We start from the raw sequence: 13,887 nt of genomic DNA on the forward strand, positions 1-13,887 counted from the left end.
CAAGGAGAACCTAGTTCATCTTTGCTGCTTGATGTAACACTATCCAGGGCATCCAGGTCCTCTAGAAAGGCATCGTCAAGCTGTCGAGAGATTTACAGAAAAGAAACAGTGTAAGTTCTCCCTGCTTGTTTTTAAATAGACACAACCCAACCCCCATCCCCCGGTTCCGAAGCCCATTACACCCCATCATCAACGGTCACTTTTTAATCATTAATTTACCTGAGCAATGTCATTTCCATTCACCTTCTCCTCCGATGACTCCCCCAAGCTGTGTTTGCCTTCCACCTTTAGGGGGGTGGAAAATGAGAGGCCATCACACTCATCAGGGTGCCTCAAGAGAGTTTGGGTTTCAGGTTCTGGCGCATCAATCAACAGCTGAGTCAAAGAGCCCTTGTGGGAACTGTCGCTAATGTAGCGCTTTCTTCACAGAAGTTCAAAGGCCTTCGGGTCTAAAACAAAGTCCAAAGTGCTCAGAGAGGTGGTGAAAAAGGAGTCCATGTTTCCACGATTTCCAAGGCACGCGTCCTTGGTAAAAGATGCCCCCTTCTGTCCCAATTGCTGGGACTTATGGGGTGATAGTGCTGCACTCTGGCAAAGAGTGCTGGGAGGAGTTCTCAGAGGGGTCACATGACCCTCATCTGGGTGGGTGACCCTGCCCAGCAACACCACTGATTGGTCAAATCTGCTCTCGGGGTGGTTCTATGCGGCTGAAACCCATCGCGATTGGTAGAGTGCAGTGGGAGGAGATCTTAGAGGGGTCACACGAGCCACATCTGGATGAGTCACCCCACCCTGGAACACCCCTGATTGGTCAAATGACCTCTCGGCGTAGGCCTATGGGGGTGAAACCATTCCTGATTGGTAGAGGACAGTGGGAGGAGTTCTTAGAGGGGTCACATGACACACTTTGCTTTCGGTCATGTGTCCGCCTTGACTCTGGAAATAATATCCCTGTGGGTGGGGCTTCTGGTAATAGGTCGGTGGGGTTTAAGGGTGGTGGGGCAGGGTTTTAGAGGTCAAAGGGCCGGTTTGGGTTTGATTGATGGTAGGCCCCTAATAGTACTACTGGACAGACTGAGGGTCCCTTGCCTTTTAAAAGGGTGGCTTTGTCAACTTAGTGTCAGCTCTTCTTGAAGGAAGGATTGATTCTTGAACCATATGAGGTAAAGTAACAAATCCAGTGAGCTAGCCACACCCTCAATCTCATTCAAGCACCCAGGTCCCCCTTCATCTTGGAATCTGAATTTAGATGTCATACCCCAAGGAGGGTCTCTTATACATCAGTCTCTCTGTCCCAGGACAACAAGGCATTCTTCTCAGCCACTTTAGCCCATGCTTAGCAGACCCGCTGGATGACAGGGAGATGTTGGAATTTGTGGGCCCCTTCTGTTAGTGGGCATGCTGGAAGGGTGGGATTCAGTAGTTTGGTAACCGGACACCCTTGGAGGCCCTTGCCTTCCAAAAGGGTAGCTTTGTAAATTTAGTGTCAGGTGTTCTGGAATGAGAGTCCTTGGACATTCGGGACTTCACTTTCTTTTGAAGCTTGCTGAAGGTTTGTTTGAGGCACATTAACATCTGTTTGAGCACTGTAACTTTGCTTCTTGGAGGGGATGGTGTCCTAGCCCTGGAGGCCTTTGGTGACCTGGGGGGAGAACCGTCAGGATTCCCAGTTGCTTTCTCCCCAGCTTGCGAAAGCCCTGTTGTACTCGTCGCAATGGACACCATCTTTGGTTGCTTGGTGGGAGCCATTTTCCCCATTCCATCCTGCTTCTTGCTCTTGCCTGCTGGAAGGAGCCACATCTCTGGCATCTTGTTGCGGTTGGCTGATGCTGAGGAGTCTCCTGGAGTCCATCGCTTTGGAATTCCATGGGATCTTGTGGGCAAGTCAGCACCTTCAGAGCCAGCTGGTTTCTTCCATCGAAGCTTACTGCACTTCTTGCAGATTTTGATTGGCGGCTGGTCCTTGGGGAGCTTTGAATTCACAGTTCCATCGAACCCCTGTGAACCCACGATGTCTTGAAGACCATGCAGCTCAGCAGATGTCTCCTTCTGAGTTTTCTTACCCTTCATCTTTCCTGGATATGCCTTGTGGCACTGCTGGCAAACTGAGACCTGGCCCACCATGAGGTGGGAGCTGCACAACATTTCTGTCAGCTGCTTGATCTGCAGGTCGTGTGCAGCGTGCCCAGCAATGAGAGAGTCAAGTGTGGATCTTGTGAGCTGTTCAGAGCCTGGTGCCTCTAGGGCAACCTGGTGGCATTGGGTCCTGGGAAGATCTGCCCTGCTCTCACCTGCCTGTGCCCCTGGCCCCAGGCAGGAGCCTTCTCCCAAGATCACCTTCCTCTCCATGTGCAGCTCCAGGTTCTCCTCAGTCCCTTTGGTGCCGCTCACACTGGTGAGGGGCTTTCTCAATTCACTCCTACAAATCTGGAGTGTGGCTTCGAGGGTCTTCTCTGCCATTGTGGTTCCTGGAGGTGGCAATGCCAGATCCACCATTCCTGGCAGAGCGCAGCGATCTGTCTGGTTTCCTGACATGTCATCATTCCTGCCCATCTCCACGGTGGTATCTTCCACTGGTGTTGGAGGACGTGTGGAAGAAGAGGAGCTTGTACTTTGCCTCCCCGTCTGTAGGAAATCAGTCTCCATCTCACTGAACTCCACACTGGCTCCCCAAGCTTGGACGGCATGAGGCAGCTTTGCCGGGGGCTCTGGGTCCAGGGTGAGCAGCCCTCTCTGAATGTCGAGATGCTCACGCCTTATATGGAGTTCGATGGGGTGGGCAGGCTGTTGTCCCATTGTTGGGAATGCCACTGTCCTGTGCTTGCCTGGCTCCCTGTGTGGGCGGAGTGACCCAGGCAGGGAAGTCTCTCTCAGGAGGGGAGCATCTCTGTGTGATTCTCTCACGATCTTAGGAAACGCTTTCATTTGGATCTCTGAGCATTTCTGAGCCACGTGATCCTGCAGCTTGAGCCTCGCTGTAGGCACAAGCTTGGCCAGGATGGCAATAGGGGATGCCATGATCCTGAGGACCTTTTGGGGCAGGGGTCCCGAGGGGCAGACACATGGCTCCTGGATCTCCTGTGCATGCTGAGGGCTGGTGTCAGATCTCAGGGGCTTTGAGACCTTTTCTGGAAATCCACTATTGGACTGATCTATGTTGAATGCCCATTGCTGCTTGGTGTCCTGCTCACCCAGCAATGGCTCCCTCGGGAAGGGGGTTTGTGGAGCCCCCAGTGGGCTCTGCAGATGCTTCTGTCGGATGTTGAAGTCTGAACCATGCTCTGACATCTGGTCCAGACCTATGTTCTGCTCTCGCCGGTCTCGTCTGCTGTGGGCAGGAGGACTGGGAAGAGGCTGGGCTTGGATGGGATGAGTGGATCCTTCCCAGCTTGCAAAAGCCATGATCTCCCTTGTGTGGCAGAGGGGCTCTGACCAAGTCACGGAGGCTTCTCTCAGGGAAAAGGAGCTGGGACTCCAGAGGGAAGAGGTGGTGGATTCCATAGGGGAATAGGAGAACTGGCTCATGGCAGATGTCGACACACCCGGCCTGTGGGAGAGAGGAGACAGGGACAGATGGGACATGGCCCTGCTGAGCAAAGGCAGGGCTTGGACACAGCCTTCCAACAGTAGTGCAATGAGGCAGTGCCTAGGCATGCATTGCACACCACAGCCTGACACAAGGACATCAACTGGGTAACGAAGGACTGAGGGGGGGAGCTGGCACTCATTTCATCTAGAACGATAACCCCTTCATCACACACACATGTGCAGCACCTAGCACAATGGGGCCTTGAGCATGATCAGGGATCTACTGCTATTTTAATAGAAAGATTAGCTAAGAACAATTGGTTTAGGGGAGGAAGATGTGAGCATGTGTGTGTAACCCTTGCCAGAGGATGTTGTGAAGGCCAAGACTATAAACTATAAAAGGAACTAGATAACTTCCTCAATGGCTATGAGCTACCTGGGTTTGAACCCAGCTGATGACTAGTGTTTGGGGTGTATCATGTGGTGTCCCCTCACTACTTGTCTGCTGCCTACTCTGGGGATTAGCTCTCGAGGTCAATGCCCCTTCCAATTGTCACATGTGGTCACTGTCACTTCCACAATGACCCAGATAGTTTTCCTGTTCATTGCCCCGCTGGTTTATGCCACGCCCTTGGTGGCTGGTAAGGAAACCGGGGCCCACACTTCACACCGGGCTCCAGGCCAGGAACCCTCAACCCAGCAGTTCTGAGCTCTCCTCTCCAAGCCTGGACTGCTTCCTACTACTCCTGGTTCCCCTCCTTGTTCTGGGTGCGCCAGCTCCAAACACTCCCACCTCTTCCTGGGGAGGGGCTGCCTTTCCTAAAGACAGCCCCTGTCTGTTGCCAGCTTCCTGGCTTTATAGGCTCTGCCTATTCCTGCCCAGCTGAGCCTGCTTGAAATCAATTCCCTGCTCCCTGGCTCTTCCTCCAGTGCACCCTGTGGAGTTAATGGGCCTGCCTGGCAACCTGAGCCCCTTCCAGTGCTGTGTGGGATGTATACCTCCTCACGGAGTGTAATTTGATTGCTTTTTCTCTCAAACACAGCACGGGCAGGTGCTAGATAGTCACCTGCTGGCAGATATTGCCGTACAGAAAGATTTGATCCTACTCACAACCCCAACTTGTAATCTCTGCATTTAATTTCTGATAATCTCTCACCTCACTGTCACTGGTCTCTCACTTTAGAAGCTAAAGCCTCTTAGTGCCTTTTTCCCCGTTATTTTAGGATCCTGGAGTGTCTGGTTGTCTCTACTCCCTCCTTTCTACGTTCACTATCCCCTGCCACGCAGCCCCCAGTCTGGTGCCCCCCCGTCAGTTGCCTTACGGTATCAGAACTTCATCCAGGTGTCTGGCCACGTACTGTAGCTGCCTCTCAAAGAGCCTGAGGCTGTAAGCAAAAGGGAGCTTCTCCAGGGGCACAGGGCAGCTGTGGAACAGAGAGAGCAGATAGCTTAGTGCAGGCCCTACCCTCAGGCCCTCTTTTACCCAGAGGTGTGGCACCGAAAGGCTCCCTGTCCCATTCTCCTCTGAGGCAGACTCCTCCCCTGCAATACCTGGGCCTTGGATGTTCTGCTTTGGGGTTAACTGGATTGTTAGGTGAGCCCTGTCTAGTGCTGAGCAAGTGAGAGTGTATCCTGCTGGCAGCGTGTGTGTCATGTCCCACCCACAGAAGCGAATCAACATATAGGATAACAGCCTACTATAGCTGCCAACTAATACAGCTACCTCTTTAGCTCTAAGGGGTGCTTTATACTGCAGAGCTGAAGGTCCAACGTTCAAATGCTACTGGGAACCTATCCTGGGAGAATGGAGGAGGGGCCATTACCCAAATGCTGGTGGATCCCTTTCACCCTACTCATGGTAACAGAAAGGCCAGCCTTTCTCCTGACCTCTCCACCTCACCTCCTTTGGGGTGCACGAGGTTGCTCCCAGAAAACATTTTCTCCCCCTTTTGGGAGGGGAGGATGGTCCAGTCCAGTAGAAACAATCTAACCCCCCACACACACTGCTCCAGGTTAAACGAACCGTATGATGCTCGAGGAAGGGAATGACCCACTGTACAAGGCGTGGGAGTGCATTAGAGATGGCAACTTCTGCTGGGTGGGAATGAACTGCATGATTCTAAAGGAGAAGAGTTGCTTGCCTGGTACATAGGTCGGGGCAGGGGAGGGATTACTCGGGCTACCGCCACTGGGTGGGGATGAATTGCATGATGCTATAGGATAGGACTGACCCACTGCAGATTTATGGAGAGGGGAATTGCTTACCATGTCTCTAGGGATGCACAAGCCTCCTCCAAGTCTTCCTCACAGCACCCAAAAGCTGCCAGAAGTGAGACATAAAGGAGACATTAAGCTGCTTGGGCACCCTCTGCTTCCTAGCACTCTAGAGCCCCAGATTTCAGAGGCAGCCTGTGAACGGAGCCCCAGCCAGTGCCTCTGCAAGACTCTGGGCACGACTGTACCTTCGCAGGAAGAGGGGAGGCAGGTGGAGGAATAGACTCTATTTCTCTGCTTTGCATGGAGCCTGAGTCTGCCACCGCAGCTGTGGGGTCAGGGCTGCTTACCTTTCGATTTCTTCTTTTTCCCTCCGTGCCTCCTCTTCCTCGGAGAAGCCTGCCACACACAGAGAAAGCAGCAGGGTTAGAAGAGAACTCCTCTATAAATCTGGGAGAACAATGAGCCAGAGGTGACTTCCATGTGGGGCCAGAGGGCAGCTTTTCCTTGTGGGAGAGTATTACACTATAAGGCTTTATGGGTAGGCATTGTGCTTTCCTATGATGCAGACAATATAGGGCACACAGCACAACACATACCAGAGGTCACTGGAAGAATCCGGGGGTTGGAGAAACAGGGATTGCTGGTACCAGGAGCCTGCAGAGCTTATAAGCATTGAAGGAGAGAGCCTGCAAAGTTCTCTCTCCTGCAGAGATGATAAAACTCTGCAGCTTTAAGGATTGCAGGGTGTGCAATTAACCTCAGATACCATGCATGGAATTCAGACCTTGGGGGAGAAATCTGACCTCTGGACAACAGTGTTTCCTAGATACATATTTAAGGAATGCATGCTATTGGGGTTTTATCTGCATGCATTTGGGATGGCCATGCTACTCCTGAGTGGTGAAACCATGAATGGGTTATGCAAATCCTCCCAAACAAGTGCTGATATAATCCCAATATCATCCTTAAACGGAAGCTCTTTTATACCAAAAAACAACAACAACAGTTTGGAATGAGTTCAGCCAACTTGCCTGGGAGCTGCAAAGTTTCTTGAAGGTAAACTGCGCTTCTTGCAGCTTAACTCTCCAGGTATTCCTTTCACAGGCTAGATCTTTCTCGCCTCGGCTCAGCCCTTACCCTCCTCCCCAACAGAGTAGTTCATTTATTTCTCCAGGTGTTTTCAGCAGTCTTCCTTTTTTGGGCAGGGAGGTGGTGGAGAAGAAGCTAGATTAACTCCCTTTGAATCCTTAAATAGGATTTGGCTATGACAGGAATCCTTTGTCTCCTAGTTTGACCCCCCCTACTCCTTCCTTTTGGAAAAATACCACCAGTCCAAAATGCTGTCCATCTGAGGGAAGTGGGATTGTTTAGTCTGCAGAAGAGACAAATGAGGGGGGATTTGATAGCCTCTTTCAACTACCTGAAAAGGGTTTCCAAAGAGTATGGATCTAGACTGTTCTCAGTGGTAGCAGATGATAGAACAAGGAGCAATGGTCTCAAGCTGCAGTGGGGGAAGTTTAGGTTGGTTATTAGGAAAAACATTTTCAGTAGGAGGGTGGTGAAGCTCTGGAATGGGTTACCTAGGGTGGTGGTGGAACCTCCTTCCTTAGAGTTTTTTAAGGACAGACCTGACAAAGCCCTGGCTGGGATGATTTAGTTGGGAATTGGTCCTCCTTTGAGCAGGGGCTTGGACTAGATGACCTCCTGAGGTCCTTTCCAACCCTGAGATTCTATGGATTCTATGATTCTGTGAGGTTACATGATCACATGACCCTGCAGTGTCAAAGCAGCATCCTAGGAAACTTCTCAGGAAGGAGGAAGATTAGTATCTTCAAAGTCCTATTGTCCTTCCTAATAGTCCGTCCAGGCTGATTGCCTACTGTTTGGGGGCATTCCCCTGGTGCAAGTACTTCTGTAATTGATACAGAGCTCATATTTCTACCTTCAGATACAGAAATGATACATCCATACAAATAGGATAACCCCATTCAGTAAATCATAAACTTTCCAATGATATGTCACATGACCCATCTTGCATTAAACATATCTTAGTTATGCCACATTCATAGAACAATATTTCTATGAAGAATATGGGGAGTAATGTTACAGGGGTGAAGAAGCATGTGGACAAGGGCGATCCAGTGGATATAGTGCATCTGAACTTTCAGAAAACCTTTAACAAGATCCCTCATAAGAGGTTCTTAAGCAAAGTAAGTTGTCATGGAGAAGATGGAAGGTCCTCTCATGGACCAGTAACTGTTTTAAAGATAGGAAACAAAAAGTAGGAATAAATGGTGAATTTATGAAGAGAGATAAATAGCAAGATCCCGCAGAGATTTGTCCTGGGACCACAGTTGTTCAAGATATTCATAAATGATCTAGAAAAGGGAGGAAACAGAGTAGTGGCCAGATTTGCAGATGATACAAAACTAAAGATCGTTACATCCAAAGCTGAATATGCCCTCCTTGTTCCCAGATGTAAAACTCTGTGCTGGGCTGTGTGAAAATGCATTTTGTTTGAATGGGTCCCATTTGTCAAAAAAACTCTCCAGAACGCTTTGTATGACTGCCCTGTCTTCATTGCTATTTACCATTCTGCCAATCTTTATGTCATCAGCCCATTTTGATCAGCAGCAATTTTGTATTTACTTCCAAGTCATTGAAAAGATATTGACTAGCATCAGACCTAGTCCTGATCCCTGCGGAGTCCCTTTAGAAACACCCACATTCGATGAGCCCTTTGACAATTACTTTTTGAGATCTATCAGTTCGCATTAGCCTGTTCTCAATCCATTTAATCTGTGCTCCATTAATATTGCATAATGCTAATTTTTAATGCAAATGTCCTGAGGTACTTGGATGCAGAAACAGGGGAATCTCAAGTTGGACGAGAGTGGTTATTTTACCTCTGTATTTGGCACTAGTGCAACCATTGCAGGAAACCTGTGTCCAGTTCTGGTGTCTAACATTCAGGAAAGATGTTGATAAATTGCAGAGGGTTCAGAGAAGAGCCATAAGAATGATGAAAGGATTAGAAAACATGCCTTGTAGTGATAGACTTAAGGAGCTTAGTCAATGTCGCTAAAAGAGATTAAGGGTGGTTTGAGGAAAAGTCTATAAATCCCTACATGGGGAAGAAATAATTACAAATGGGCTCTTCAGTCTAGCAGAGAAAGGTCTAACATGGTCTAATGGCTGGAAGTTGAAACTAGACGAATTCAGACAGGAAATAAGGCTTTCATTTTTAACAGTGAGAGGAACTAACCATTGGAACAATTTACCAAGGTCATGGTGGATTGATTCTCCATCATGGCAGTTTTTAAAATCAAGATTGGACATCTTAATAAAAGGTATGCACTAGGCATTATTGGAAGTTCTTTGGCCTGTGTTAGACAGGAAGGTCAGACTAGAAGATCACAATAGGCCCATCTTGCCTTGGAATCTATGAAAAACAACACCATACAAATGTCTAAGTTTGTCACATCCATGTTTGACATGACCCATTTTCTATAGAATATTGTTAACCTACTTTAAATATATTCCTATCCTTTAATTCTTTATTGATTGATTCCCATATCAGTTTGTCCATTATTTCAGGCTAACTGGCCTATAAGAAGCCGGGTCAACCTCCAGTAACTTTTTGAATATTGACAAAACATTAGCACACTTCCAGTCTTCTGGAATTCCCTCAGGAATCCTAAATTGGTTACAAAATTAATGTCAGTGGGCTAAGAACCTCATGAGCCAGCTCTTTGAGGACTCTTGGGTGAAGATGATCCAAGCCTGCTGATTTAAAAATACTTATATTTGTTTTCTGCATTCAGCTGGCATCAATCCAGCCTTTCCATCTCTCTAGGAGTCTCACTTACCTCAGATCTGGCGAGCCTTATCACAGCAAAATAGACCAGAAAAGGCAGAGTGAATTCCAGGATCTCTAGGCAGGAGGCAGAGTTGAGATAGGGGAGGAGTGAACTCATTTCCCCGGGCTCAAGCACTGATACACTCTCAACACAGACACTCTCAAACCAGCAACAAGTCCCCAGGCTACACCTGAGGGCAAGTTGCTGCTCTGGCATCAGGCAGGCGCTGATGTCATGTCTAGGTCACAATGGGGCTGCCCTCCTGCAATCTCCCTCTAGTCTGTGAGGTGTCAATGCTGTACTTAGATCAGGAGATGGGATGGGGCAACCGCCCAAGTGGGCTGAGCAGCTGAGTTCAGAATAAAGCAGGAGAGAGGGCATCATCTGAGGAAGTGGGTATTCACCCACGAAATCATGTGAGAAGCGGGACCAGCAGGTATACATATCCTAGAAAATTCTGAAGCGAGTGAGAAGAGCTTTTCCTGAAACTGTGTATCACAAGCAAGCCAAGCCTTGGTGTGTAGAAAAGGAAGACAGCACAGAGATGGGCGAAACAGGTTTTCAGGGCCCTGATGGACTCCATGTGGGATGTGATGCTCAGCACTGTTCTGAGGATCATCACATAAGAGAGGCAGATGAGCAACGAGTCTAACCCCACTGTTAAGAGTGCAATAGACAAGCCATAGATTCTGTTGACTGTGATATCTGAACAAGTTAAATTCATGACCTCTTGGTGCACACAGAAGGAATGGGAGAGGACATTAGCTCGACAGAATTGGAACCGTTTCAGGAGAAAGGGGAGTGGAAATATTAGGGACACGGCCTTTAGCACACACACCAGTCCCATCTTGGCTATTTTTGGGAGGAGTAAGATAGATGCATATCTTAAAGGATTGCAGATCGCGACAAAGCGGTCAAAGATCATCAACAAGAGCACGGAGCATTCAATGCATGAAAGCAAGTGGATGAAAAACAGCTGAGCAAAACAGGCATCGAGGCTGATCTCCCTATATTTAAACAAGAATATGCCCAGTATCGTTGGCATGGTGGTTACCGGTAAGCCAAGGTCTGTGACGGCCAACATGGAAAGAAATATGTGCATGGGCTCATGGAGGCTTGGATCTGTTTTTATAATGAACAGAATGACTGAATTTCCTACTATCGAAATTAGATACATTAAGCAGATAGGGATAGAGATCCAGTGATGGACGTCTTCCAGCCCAGGTATGCCGGTGAGATGTAACACTGCAGAGTTGGATTTGCTGTCATTGACAGCTGACATTAAGTACTGGGCAGGTCCCAGGAGTTTTCAACTTTCCTTCCTGAAAGGAAAAAGTACAGGAAACTAGATTATATTTAACAAGACATATTTCTGCTCTCAGTGCAAGTCTAGAGACTCCCAGGATCTCAAGGAAGATCATCAAAAACAAAGTTTTGGATTTACACCACTGATGTGAAGATAGGCACTGCCAGACTGGGTAAGACCTGTGTTCCTTCTAGCCCAGAAGCTAGTTTCCGATGCTGGAGAGAAAGATGGAAGAAGCCCTTCAATAGACAGCCATGAGATAACCTGCTTCCAGGGAAAGTTTCCTCCTGACACCCAGCACTTACACATATTTTGTGGTGTAAATAAGGAAAGCTTAGCACCTTTCCATTACTTTACTAAAAACGATCCTCACTAATGTAATTAGATTTTCTGGTAACCCATATAAACATCCAGTTCGTCTACACCAGCGACACCATCACAGGACCTAACCAGATCAGCCACAACATCACCGGTTCATTCACCTGCACGTCCACCAATGTAATATACACCATCATGTGCCAGCAATGCCCCTCTGCTATGTACATCGGCCAAACTGGACAATCCTTAAGGAACAGGATCAATGGACACAAGTCAGATAATAGGAATGGCAATATACAAAAACCTGTAGGAAAACACTTCAGCCTCCCTAGCCACACAATTGCAGATTTAAAGGAAACCATCCTGCAGCAAAAAAAACTTCAGGACCAGAGTCCAAAGAGAAACTGCTGAGCTTCAGTTCATTTGCAAATTTGACACCATCAGCTCAGGATTAAACAAAGACCGTGAATGTCTAGCCAACAATAAAAGCAGTTTCTCCTCCTATGGTGTTCATACCTCAACTGCTAGAAGAGGGCCTCATCCTCCCTGATTGAACTAACCTCGTTATTTCCAGACTGATTCTTGCCTGCATATATATACCTTTCCCTCAAAATTTCCACTACATGCATCCGACGAAGTGAGTATTCACCCACGAAAGCTCATGCTCCAATATGTCTGTTAGTCTATAAGATGCCACAGGACTCTTTGTCGCTTTTTACAGTTCCAGACTAACACGGCGACCCCTCTGATATTATGTCTATACTAGTATAAAGTCTTGTGTCATTCCAAGGTTTTTTTCAGAAGAGTTAAAGGAATTAATTTACCAATTCAAAGCTAATAAATGCCCATTGCCCATAACACAAAGTCACATAATGTTGTACCAGGAAAGGAAAATGTCTTTACAGGTACTCAGCAACATTGAAAAAACTCCTAAGAGGGAAATCGGCTCGCAACACCAGGTAGCTGACGGAATTGTTCTGCCTCTGCACCTCAGCTCTATGCTGAAACACGGCCCATTGTTCTCTCTTGACTTGTCTTGCACAGGGATTGCAGAGGGATTTTGTTCATGACCCTGAATGTAAGTGTTAGAAACAGCTGCTCCTCAGTTACCTAATGACAGTATCATACAACTGTTCACTGAGCAAAGAGTTAATAGCATAAAATCACTGCAGACAGTATGTGGAGTATTTCTGAAAAACATTCTAAAGCAAAAACCTTTATGCAGTAAAGTTATCACACCTGCTTCCTGTAGAGATTCCAACAATTCTGCTGCTGGTTTTTGATATACATGCAGGTCATGAAACTTTGTCTTTTTAATATTGATATTACAATGAAAAGTTTTGGCATAACATTTACACATTTGTACGTTGACACACACATGTAAACCCATTCCTTCCCCTCTGATGGTCTTTCAGAGATGATTTCTCAGGTTAGAGTGGGACGTAAAATTTAGCATCTCTCCTCTGGATTTCTTCAGAACCTGGAAGATTCCAGCGTCTCAGCCCTCAGTCAGTGGCTTGTCAGCAAACAAAGTCTAGTAGCTCCTCTGTCTCTGGGTTAATAGCTGACTGGTTCTCCTCAGGTTCTGTTCTGTCAGTCTGTAGCCTGTACCCGGAGTGGTAATGGGCATTAGGATGAGTATATAAACTATTCATTCCCTGAGTTCTCACTCTCTAGTACATAGTAGCCCCAGCACCTGTTACTCAGGCACAATGAAAGTTTGCAGGAAATAGTTTTCAAAGTCAAATGCATGAGTATTCATGGAAATGGAACTTTCATTTCCCATATGAAAGTCAGCCAGTCAATCTCTCTCTCCCTCCCCCTCTTCCCTGTATTAATAAAATCCGCAGCACCCAGGAGTGGCGCTGTGACTGCCACGGAGCTGAGCTGCCATAATGAATGTGTGTGATAACCCCAGTTCTGGGGATGTTTGCTGTATAGTTATATTGGGTTAACTCTTGGGATGTTTATGTTTTGGCTACATTAGGTGAAACCAGTATGGCTCTTCCTATTTTAATAGCAGGCTGCTGGAAAACAAGCAGGAGGGAAAGTAATAGCTCAAGGAAAGCCATCGCTCAGGATGCACTTAAGGGAGATTGAGAGACCACACTGGAGCTACAAGCAGGGAATTCCCTGTTCCTGGGCTCCAGCCATGTTACACAGCTTGTTTTGCCAGCGCTGGGAGTCTGTCCAGAGCTGGGGCAGCTGTTGCTGAGGCACTCTTCAGTCTGACACACACAGACACCGCTGGGGAAGACTCAAGGCCCTTGGCCTGCCTGGGTCCCTGTCAGATTGGGAAGGCTTGGGGTCAGAGATGTGTACAGACTGTTGTTTGAAAACCCTCTTATTCTCCCATGTTACACGTTCTTCCTGCTGTTTGGTTAAACATTATTTTGGTTCAAGCAGGCTGGTCACTTGTCTCAACACATGCTCACTGGCACCTGCAGGGCAATCACAGTGCAGTAGCGCAGGGTCCAGTCTGAGGGTGGAAGCATCACAGGATTGCACCCCATGAGAGGGAAGGCTGCGAGGCCTGACATGTGGCACTCAGAGACCACAGAGGGGACAGAGATGCCAGTAGCCCTGTAATTCTGAGGGGTATCTACAGGGCAGAAACGTTGGAGCCCTCAGCCAGTCAGGAAACAGAAATATGCCCT

At 47.8% G+C, this 13,887-nt stretch overlaps 1 protein-coding gene across 1 annotated transcript; it reads right to left on the reverse strand.

Annotated features, from left to right (window-relative positions):
• Positions 1-10,018: 10,018 nt before the first annotated feature.
• Positions 10,019-10,888, reverse strand: LOC127044030 (olfactory receptor 51G2-like). Its single transcript, XM_050938401.1, has one exon. The coding sequence runs from the start codon at positions 10,886-10,888 to the stop codon at positions 10,019-10,021; it is 870 nt and encodes a 289-aa protein (XP_050794358.1).
• Between the last annotated feature and the right edge of the window lie 2,999 nt (positions 10,889-13,887).

Source organism: Gopherus flavomarginatus, chromosome 1 (assembly GCF_025201925.1).
Source record: "Gopherus flavomarginatus isolate rGopFla2 chromosome 1, rGopFla2.mat.asm, whole genome shotgun sequence".
Taxonomy (NCBI): domain Eukaryota; kingdom Metazoa; phylum Chordata; order Testudines; family Testudinidae; genus Gopherus; species Gopherus flavomarginatus.

What these genes read in the sequence shown, in the direction of transcription:
- LOC127044030 (XM_050938401.1), bottom strand. Translation starts at nt 10,888, where the DNA reads ATGTCAGCTGTCAATGACAGCAAATCCAACTCTGCAGTGTTACATCTC.